At 43.5% G+C, this 10,835-nt stretch overlaps 1 protein-coding gene across 1 annotated transcript in view; it reads left to right on the plus strand.

Moving 5' to 3' along the window:
- Positions 1 to 7,871, plus strand: part of NGEF (neuronal guanine nucleotide exchange factor) — a 59,778-nt gene extending 51,907 nt beyond the window's left edge. Inside the window, exons 13-16 of the mRNA XM_035133109.3 lie at positions 827 to 982; positions 3,635 to 3,714; positions 5,098 to 5,202; positions 5,664 to 7,871. Coding sequence (XP_034989000.2) covers positions 827 to 982; positions 3,635 to 3,714; positions 5,098 to 5,202; positions 5,664 to 5,836 — 514 coding nt within the window. The 3' untranslated portion in view covers positions 5,837 to 7,871. The remainder of the gene's footprint in view (positions 1 to 826; positions 983 to 3,634; positions 3,715 to 5,097; positions 5,203 to 5,663) is intronic.
- Positions 7,872 to 10,835: the final 2,964 nt, after the last annotated feature.

Genomic DNA, 10,835 nt, shown 5'->3' on the forward strand with positions numbered 1-10,835 from the left:
GGGTTGAGGCGCTCATCTTGTGTTATTGGCCGAGGGAGTCGGCGTACAGCTTCCAGGTCATGTGGCCAGCATGACAAAGCCGCTTCTGGCGAACCACAGCAGCACACAGAAACGCCGTTTACCTTCCCGCTGTAGCAGTATCTATTTATCTACTTGCACTTTGATGTGCTTTTGAACTGCTAGGTTGGCAGGAGCTGGGACCAAGCAATGGGAGCTCACCCCATCGCGGGGATTCGAATCGCCGACCTTCTGATCAGCAAGCCCTAGTTTCTGTGGTTTAACCCACAGCGCCACCCATGTCCCCTTTTTTGACCCGCGTCAAATTGTTAGGCAAGGACTAAAGCAGGGATGAAGAGCTTGTGACCAGCAGGGACACTGGTCAGGGTTGATGTCCAACAACACCTGGAGGTCACATGTTCCTAATCTCTAGAATAAAGGCGTGATGCATTATTTCCTTGAGAAGAGAAAACTTGCATCAGAGGAGGGTCGTGAAGGAAGTGTGTGCCTAACTTCCCCCCTTCTAATCACTACATTTGTAAAAAACGACTATGGAACAATGGCAGGGGGTTAAACAGCTGGCTTGGGGAAAGTTTCAGAAGAAAGTATATGACTAAAGAGTTAACCCCTCCGTTCTCTGCTGTCCTTTTTCAGATGCAAATAATCTCTTCCTGAGCATGCTTAGCAAGATTTCGTTACATTCTTCAGAAAGAATATTTTGCCTTTGAGAAATGTGGTCACCTATTTCTCTGCCCCATCTTTTAGGCCCTGCTTATACCCCAGCCTAGGCTATAATGAGTGTTTCTGACACCTTTCTTTTCTCTCTCAGTGACAAATATCAGGTATTTGACTCTGCACCCCGAGGACTTCTACGGGTGGAGGAGCTGGAAGACCAAGGACAGAGCTTGGCAAATGTCTTCATCCTGAGACTCCTGGAAAATGCAGATGACCGTGAAGTCAGCTACATGCTAAAGGCATCATCACAGTAAGCATAACGAGGCAATATCTGGAAAAATTGTAGATTGTGCGGATGATCCCATTGCACTTTCTTACAATAGATTCTGAACTATTATTGCTCTTGGGATGACCTTACCTATCTTTATAAGCAGGCACAGGCATTGTTCAATAGGCATCATGTTTGATGGGGACTGTCTTCTAAATGAGTGTTGATTGTGAGTCCACTTGCCCCTTGTCAACATCCTGTGTAGCTCTGTCTTCTGCAACGCTTTAGGGTAATTTGTTTCCTACCACAATTCTTTCCTTACTCTTTACTTACTGGTGGTGATTCTGTCATATGGTCTGCTTCAGTGGCTGCTTGTATACAGGAAATGCAGTCTCCAGTCCCTCCCACAGAACTAGAATGAATTTGCCCTCCCTACTGCAGACAAAGAGGGAAAGGCAGGCTGATGTCAAAGGAGGCTTCTTGTTTGTCCTATGAACTTACACTGTAGCCATGAACAAAATAGTCACGCCTCCACACACACTCTAGTGGTGGAGAAAACACCCAAGGGAGAGAATATATTGAAACACCCAAAGACTGAATTCTGGCCCATTGAACTAATGTCAAAAATATCGCCCCAGGTATGTTGACCATAGAAATCTGCTCCAAAACTGCATTTGAATTCTGCCTTCCCTCACCTCTGTCCTCATTTTGTCCTGTATGAATGAAAATTTGTAGATTATTAAATGCATGGACCCCAGGAAACACTGCAGTACATTTTTAAGTATTCCTATAGGAATATAAAATGTAACTGCCTATGTGCTAAGCACAATAAATGTTACGTACATAAAATATATCATTTTGGAAGGTACAGAAATTTAGAAACATATGGTAGTAACTATTTTGTTAACTGCCCTGAGATCTTTAGAAGAAGGACAGTATGTAAATATAATTAATAATAATAATATCCATCCCTCCAGTGTGCAGATGGCATATTCAAATGGGTTCATCCTTCATACTGTTACCCCAAATCCTTCATGATGCAAAACTTTGTATTTCTTTCCAGCACTTCTTCTTCTTTGCAAAATTTCACATCTAGCAGTGCGGGAAGCACAGTTTCTGCTCCAAATTAAGTATGTCGCTAACGATAGATTAAGAAAAGGTGGCACTCAAAATGTTCTTTCTAGTCCAACATGCATTTGAGCAGAGAATTCATTCAGTTAATGTGCATTACCAACAAACTGCTGTAGATGGAGGACATGGGAAATAGGAGAAAATATGTATTCCTTTTGTTGTAAAAACCTTGTTCCCCGCTCCCTTCTTGGTTCCATGGAGTAAGCGACAAAGACAACCACAACCTCAGCTGCCCCTCTGCTTAAACCCGGAAGTGCCTGGCTTGAGCAGAGAAGCAGCAGCAATAGCTGTCCGGCCTATGCAATGATTCCAGGAGATTGAAGAGGTTTTCCCAAGCTTTCCCCCCCCCCCCACTTCTTTTGGCCCTAAAGCCTCTCTTTAACGTTTCTAAGCACAATTAAAAGTGTTGGTGCTGACCTTTAAAGCCCTAAATGGCCTCAGTCCAGTATACCTGAAGGAGCATCTCCATCTCCATCGTTCTGCCCAGACACTGAGGTCCAGCGCCAAGGGCCTTCTGGCGGTTCCCTTGCTGCGAGAAGCCAAGTTACAGGGAACCAGGCAGAGGGCCTTCTCGGTAGTGGCACCCGTCCTGTGGAACGCCCTCCCACCAGATGTCAAAGAAAAAAACAACTACCAGACTTTTAGAGGACATCTGAAGGCAGCCCTGTTTAGGGAAGCTTTTAATGTTTAATAAATTATTGTATTTTAATATTTCTGTTGGAAGCTGCCCAGAGTGGCTGGGGAGGCCCGGCCAGATGGGTGGGGTATAAATAATAAATTATTATTATTATTATTATCTCAGAGAATGAACAAGGTGGCTTCACCCCTTGAGCTCAAATTTCATGACTTCAAAAGAATGTGGAGAACATATTCCTTCTCACTTTTGTCCACAAAGCTATTACTGGAAGGGGAATTTGGCTCAGGAAACCCTGCAGTCACTGAGACTAATCAGAGACCCCAAACCTATTGTTCTTTAAACTGCAAAAAGGGAGGCAAACTGGGCTCTTTCCTCCTGAACCCCTGTTCTTCTCAGGGACATAAGCATCCCAAATCTCCCATATCATATCCACTTTAACCCTAAGAAAGGGAATGACTGTTCCGGGTATTTATAGAAAATAATACATGAAAAATGAAGTTGAAAAAATGGGATAGAGGAATGAGTCTTCTGTCAGGGGATTCTGAAACATGGCTGAGCTCTTTCAATAGAGTTCATGGATTTGCCTTGAACTCCTTATTGTCTTAGCTTGTGCATGACTTTCTAACCAGTGAGTGGGAGCACATGAGTCAGGATGCGCGAATGAATGACACTTAACTGACTTGGTTGACAGGAAAGGGAGAAGGGAACACATGGATTTTACCATTAAAGTAGGGGTGGGGGCAGTAAGACAGAAATGCGAGAAACGCACAGAATGCAGAAAGTGGATTTATTTATGCTTTCATGTTTGTAAATTTTTGCAAGTCACTTGTAGACTGCTATGTGGCAAGTCAGATTCCACTGACCCTTTCCAAATTACATGGAAAACACTGATTGCCATGCTCTCTCCTGCTTTATGCCCAATGCAGAAGTGAAATGAAGCGCTGGATGATCTTGCTGGCTCCGAATCGGCGAACCAAGTTTGTTTCCTTTACATCCAGGCTCATGGGTAAGGAGGGCAAGGGGGAAAGGAGGGAATGATAGAAAGATGCCATCCAGATGGATTCCAAGAGTGCTCTTAGTTGGGTTCTAGCAATGTTGGTTCTAGGATGCAAAGGCAGATCAGGTCCTAATTACAGAACAAAACTCCATTCTAAGCTTCACTTTTGAATTGTGTACCCTGAAGCCAATTTTTGTGAAGCCGAGAAGTCAGCTTCATATCCCTTTACCGAGAGATTCAGTAAGAGATTACCTACCCTATTATTGTCTACAGCAGGCCCAGCTCGCCCATTGACTCCAGTGGCGCAATGCACCATGGCGCCTGGGCGATCAGGGGGGCGCTGAGGGGCGCCCCAGCAAGTGCGGGAGCTTTGCGGTGGCCTCCCTTTTTCCTCCACCAGCCGCGCCGGGAGAGCAGGGAGGTAAGCGAGCGGAACAGGGGCACTAGGACCCTGTTCCGCTCTGCAGCGCCAGGGTCATCCTTCACCCCGGCGCAGCGTTTCATTGGTAGAGGCGAAGCCACATGTCAGCTCCTCTACCAATGAAACGCAGCGCCCTGTTGGCGGGAAGAAACCCCGACGGCCGCATCCTGCATTCACCCAGCTGCGTCTCTGGCCGGCGCGCAGAGCTCGGCAGGCGGGCCACGGAAATGGCCCGCGACACTCAGAGGCGGCCCGGCCGCGAGCAGCTCCTGTCGTGCCTCAGCAGCACCGGGTTGCTTATCCAGCGGCCTCCGGCACAGCGCGGCTGTGAGGTGCGGGGGCCGCCGTGAGTTTCCCTTCTTTTCTTTTTTTTAAGCGTAGGGGGGGGCGCGCCCGAGGGATCCCTGCACCAGGGCGCCCAAGGACCTTAAGACGGCCCTGGTCTACAGAATTTTATGCAACATCACTGTTCCAGATTTGTCTGCTGCCCAGTCATCTCAGTCCCCCATCAGTACCATTCCATGTTACTGGAGTAACACCCAAGTGTAAAAAGCTAATCTGAGATCCCTTCCCCTCTTGTATGAGATTCTATGCATTTCTCAAAACCTCTGACTGAGGATGTAACTGTCCCCAAGATCAGCCATTGCATTCACTGGCCCATTGGTTGAATTATTTGCTGAGATGACACAGCCTAACTAGCTTAACCATTTTTTCCTCTAAGGTGTTTCTTTTGTAGCTACAGTAATACAGGCAACAGACATTATCAAGGTTATGCTACAGACTATTGCTATTCTAAGCCCTCGACCAGAGAGGGAAAAGGCATGGTCACTATATATTACAGCAGTTGAACACACACACACACACACACACACACACACACACACACACACACTTTAGTAGCAGACACCCTCCCATTTCTCCCTTATAGTATAGGGTCCTGCAAACTAGTAATTTCCCTTTTCCACTTGCAGATTGCCCTCAAGTACAGTGTGTCCATCCTTATGTGGCTCAGCAGCCAGATGAGCTGTCACTGGAACTGGCTGATGTACTGAACATCCTGGAAAAGACAGACGATGGTAAGAGGTGTCCATATTTGGGTTTTAATGCAGGCACAAATGCACAACAAAATCATAACAGGGGAACTGTGTAGGAAGTTAATATCTTGCTGCATTAAGGACTGGTTGTACAGGATGATCCAGTGCTTCCCAGATGGTGGTATGTGACCTGTTAATTGGGCTAGTCAGGAAATGAATGAGGGGCAGTGAATTTTTTTTTCATACTCTCTTTTCACTCGGATTGCCAAAGCATTGCAGTACCAGTGAAGCAGAATTCTTATAAGCCTCTGTAAATTGCAACATCTGCTTCACACGGAAAATATTATGTAACCAGCTTCCCTTAATAGATTCTGATATGATTGTTGTATAACTTCTCTTCTTGTACCAGTTTTGAACCGTGCTTGCGTTAACTCATGGCTGTTTTATTGAGCTGCCACTATTATGCTTTCTCCACCCACAATCATCCTTTTAAAAAAATCTAGGTTGGATATTTGGGGAGCGTTTGCATGATCAAGAGAGAGGTTGGTTCCCCAGCTCCATGGGTGAAGAGATTATGAACCCCAAGATTCGATCTCAAAACTTAAAGGAGTGCTTCCGGGTGCACAAGTCAGATGACAGTCAGCGGAGGAAGATGGGCAGCAGGAATAGACAATGATCACTGCACACAGTTCTGGGCAGTTGTATTTCAGAAACAATGAATGTCAGATGCTGAGACAACGGAAGGTGGCACAAATACCATTTTTTGTCAAGCAAGTCCTCTCTCCTCCAAGCTAATGAACTTCTTTGCATACTTGATGCATCATGGATAATATCTCTGAAGACAAACTTGAACAGAGGTGAGGCTGCCGTGTGCCTGTACAGAACTAGGAGCTGTAAAATGTAATTTCCTATTGTATTGCAAAGAGTGTAAATCTCTTAACTCTGCATGGTAAGGAAACAGTGAATGCTGATCAACTGGAAAAAGCACAACAAGGCCCAAGAGGTTAGCAGCCTGATTCTTTAATATTCCATCAAGTGACACAAGGTGTAGCATTTGATTTTCCAGCGTGCAATCCAGGCGCACAGGAGCGCACCACCTTTGAAAGTGTGCACAGTATCGATATCCACACTTCTACACTCAGGAAGTTTCTCCGTAGGAACTGAGTTTGGAGTACCCACACAGGCACATCAACAGGTATCCCTTATAAATAAACACATTGGTGATTCTTTAAATGCATTGGTGATTCTTTAACAGAGGTAAAAAAAAATTATGGCAGAGCATAGTCTTCTGTGCTACAAAATATTCCACATAATTATTTAAACTGTACTCTTGGGCTACCCTGTAGAAAACTGCAGAGGAGAATACTGATGTAGAGAAGCTGCCTATTGTAGCTCAAGGGCAGTATTGCTTCATGAGCAACTTCCAGGGGGCCATACAACAGAGAGGAACATGGCTATAGACAAAAGTGAGCAGAGCAAAAGCTGGGATGAACCTACATTCCAACTTTATAGATGTCAGAGATCCCCTACACATGCTGCTTTCCATCCAGGCAAGGAAGAGGAATTATCACAGTTGAAGAACATTTCAAACCAGGCAAACGCAGTCAAGGGGACCATGGCTGGTGAGAGTCCCAAGGGTACAGAGCTTTTCCACACACATACCCCAAGCATGAGGTTCTCCATCCCTGACCAAAAATAGGAAAGGAGTAGAAATTCACTGTTTCTCATAGCCGTGCAGTTGGCCACTTGGACCCATATCCTAAGTGCAAACTATAATAATCACTAGCAATGCAATCCTATAGATGTCATTTCAGGAGTAAAACCTATTGAGTTCAATGAGCCTTACTCCCAGGTAAGTGCATATAGGATTCCAATCTGACTGCATTTAAGTTTTGCAACAAAGTTCTTTGAGAGAGCCAATGGTAGGTATCACAAACAATGTCTAAATGTTGAGAGGGTGGCTGAGTGGATAGTAGAGACTTATGCCCTGAACAAATGCACTGACAGTATCCCAAAGGTATGTTTCATTACTCAGCTCTGTTGCACATACTAAGGAATTTTTCATGGGTGGGGGGAGACAAAAAACAAGGAGTGGAGAGAGTCAGCTCAAGGCATGCATGACATTCTATAGTCCTGCTAAATCTGGAGAGCTAAAGAACTCAGCTAGGGCCAGCAAATTTCTGTGTAATTTCCCTGGTGTATATATGGACTCTGATAACAGCATTTCAAATAATATTTCTGTCCAGTTCAGAGAGTTTTGAATGAAATGCATCCTTGTCAATACAAGTGAATTAAACTGATTATGGACCAAATGCTCATTCAAAGAGGAACTGAGACCACTAGGCAGCAGCAACAACAGGCTTGAGGGAAAAGATGGCATGCTTCTGTACTAAATGTTGTCTGCAAAAGTTTTACTAAAGCAATAGGAAGGCCTGTTGCATGTCAGCTGAGCATTAACCCTCAGCTGTACACATGAACTCTATAATACTTTCAAGTTGGTGTATATAAATGCTTGCAAAGCCAGGAAATATCTTCTCCTTTGCTGCAAAAGTTACAACTGGCAAACAAGATGCTTCTCTGGAAGGGAGAGAGAAGATTCACAATAGAGAGAATTTGACTAAGGACAATTATATAGTCATTCATGAGACAGAGATCAAGAAATTAAAGATTGTAAAGCACTTTGCATATTAAAAGTGTTACCTAAATAATAACGGATAAGGAGTATTTATTTAATAGCAACACTCCCCAGGCTCCTTGCACAAAGGCCCGTGTACACTGCATTTTTCTTTTTCAAGCTAGTTCACAAGGCTATGAATGTATGAATCACTTACTCTTATACTGTCTTTATACTGAGTCATGCTGTTCCACCCAGCTTTGTACTATCTGCTCAGATTGGTCACAGCTCCTCAAGGTCTCCTACATACCTGCCTTTCAGCTGGAAATGCCAGGGATTGGACCTAGGACCTTCTGCAAAACCTTTGATTCTGCTCAACTATTGCTACATTTTTTTTAAAAAAAGATTGCCTTTCATCCCAAATCAGGCCTTCAAGGCAACTTGAATAAGTACAAAAAATGTAACAAAACAGTCTTCCCACATCTTTTTGGCCCAGGTATATAATCACCATTTGCCCAATGGATAAAGGCAGCTGCTAGAAAAAGGCAAAGCAGCCAAGGACTTTTATTGGGAATACTTTTTGAACGTCTTTCAGCTCTTACTCACATGCAACTAACTTAATTTAAAGTCAACCCAGTGTGGTGTGTTGGACTAAGACCTGAAAGACCAGGGTTCAAATCCCCACTCTGCCATGAAGCTCACCAGTCACTGCCTCTCAGCCTAACCTACCTCACAGGGGTGTTCTGATATTAAACGAGAAGGTGGTGAAACCTTGCACTGCTTGGAGAAGTGGCAGGCTAGAAATGCAATAAAATACATAACATTTAACAGTAAGGCAATGATAGTAACTAACATTCCTGATCATTCAGTCATGCACAGCTTTCGCTTACGCTGTTCAGCCATGCCCCTAGCATTACACTATTGCCAGAAATTGTGATTTTTTTTTTTACAAATGAATTTTAAACACCCACAGCCAAGGAATAGCATATTGAACTGTACAAGGCTAAGGTTACCTGATAGCTGAGTTATGGAAAGCAAAAAGCTCCTGGCATTCACCACTTAACCAATCCTGCTAATTTAGCAAAACCTCTCTGAGAAACTCAAAAGCAGATTGCTGTAATTTTGAGTGCCGAGTGACACAGTGTACCAATTAACTTCCTCCAGTTACCAGAATTAGGTAGCTTGGTGTATTTTTGCACACAAGCATAGACCTTGGGATCGCAGGCCATTATGACACCACCAGAATGAAATGTAGGAGAGGGAGGTAATATTTTTTCTTACTATGAAAACAGAAATGGCCAAACAAGCAGCTTTCAGTACTTTGATTTCTCCAGCAGCTAGCTCTCACCTACTCCACCCTGTAGTCATAAACATGAATGTACTAACTAAACACATGCACATACTGACCGCAGATTTCATTACATTGTATGGGAACGTGGCTTGTTTTCCAAATCCGCTTCTTACATTCAGACCTTTAAAATAATATTTTATTGAAGCACAAGTGTACATATTGCAACATGACAAAACAAAGATGGGTAAGCACATAACACATACAAATGACTGCAGCCACAAGTATTTCTAGACTAGGATGCAATGTCATTACATTATAATCTTTCCAAAATAATAAATACAATGATGGAAAAATAATCCCAGGCCCATATTTCTTGACTTGAGAGATGAAAAGAAACCATGTTTTGAAGGAATCTCTTTAACTGTGCCCTCTCCTGCCGGTCTATTTTGATACGTTAACATTTTCTGTTCTGTGGATTCAGTTCTGGATTGAACATCTAGAGCAGCTTTTCCAGTAACTAGCAGCCTTCATTCTAGTCATATAAACAGAATAGGATGATCTCCTTGTAGAGAAGCTGCTGCTAATCCTCTCGATATAATACTGGAAGAACTACTAACTTTTGAGTCATGCAGGGTGATCTATATGTACAATGTGCAATATATAATCCCCAAAACCTCTTTGCAGAATGTTCTAACAGCTTTACGTGTCCACATGTTTATCAGAGAATTTCTTTCCTTGCATCACTCTCTATTAATGTGATGAAGATGGATGGGGGTAAGACAACAACTCTATTCAGCTCGTTAACAAAGCGCTGTGGAGTCACATCTTTAGCCTGGTCCCCTTGTTGTACTTGCTCCTTCTGGCTTCACATGTACTCATAGCAAATGTGGTGGCGCAGGCTGTACTCATGTAGGCTCCCCACATAAGAACCCCGATTGCACAGGGAGCCTGCCCATCAACAGGGCTGAAGGCAGGGCCACAGAGGTGCTTTGTACTTGAATGACAACTGGACAGAGCTTCAATAAAGCTGACCTGGACCTAGCAGCTGCTTGGTCCATACAGGAGACCAATGATTTTCTGCCTTTTCAAATCCAATTGCTGTCCGCCATTGGGCTGGTTTTTTTGTTTTTGTTTTACACTTTGTATAAACAAACATAGATCAACAATAGACAATATATTTTGCTACCAATTAAAGCAAGAGCCATCCATGCATTTTTTCCTCTTGTAACCTAAAAGCCATTCCTGGCAGTCTAATATCTGTATATTACACTGCCAGGAATGGCTTTTAGGTAGAAAATGAAACAGTGCCAAGCTTCTCCAAAGTCATTGTTTAGCTGCTGGGCCTCTCTGATTTGCTTTATATATCTTTTCTTTTCTTTTCTTTTTTGGCAATGCCTGCTTGCCAAACATAACCATACCATTTATCCAGGTGAAAATCCTCACTGGTTTTCCATTGACATCCAACAACTTCCCTGTCTGCCATCATAAAAAAAAAAAACCACAGTAATTTGCTTTGTTGTTAATTTTTGTTCCTAAGGTTGATCTAGTTGAGGCAACAGGTTCCTCAGCCATCCTTGTACTGCATATTTGTATCTAAGTAAGCAGAGGTACCTGCTTAACACAAACAGGAGTAAGGGTCAATGCAGGTGGTTTTTTTAATCTCACTTCCCCCACCTCCCTCAAATATTATATCCAGGTCATACTAATAAGGCTTGTTGGTGGCATGGGCCATTAAACGAAAGCCAGAGCAAACAGGGTATTTTAAAAAAA

The sequence above is a fragment of the Zootoca vivipara genome, chromosome 5, assembly GCF_965207765.1.
Source record: "Zootoca vivipara chromosome 5, rZooViv2.hap1.1, whole genome shotgun sequence".
NCBI lineage: Eukaryota > Metazoa > Chordata > Lepidosauria > Squamata > Lacertidae > Zootoca > Zootoca vivipara.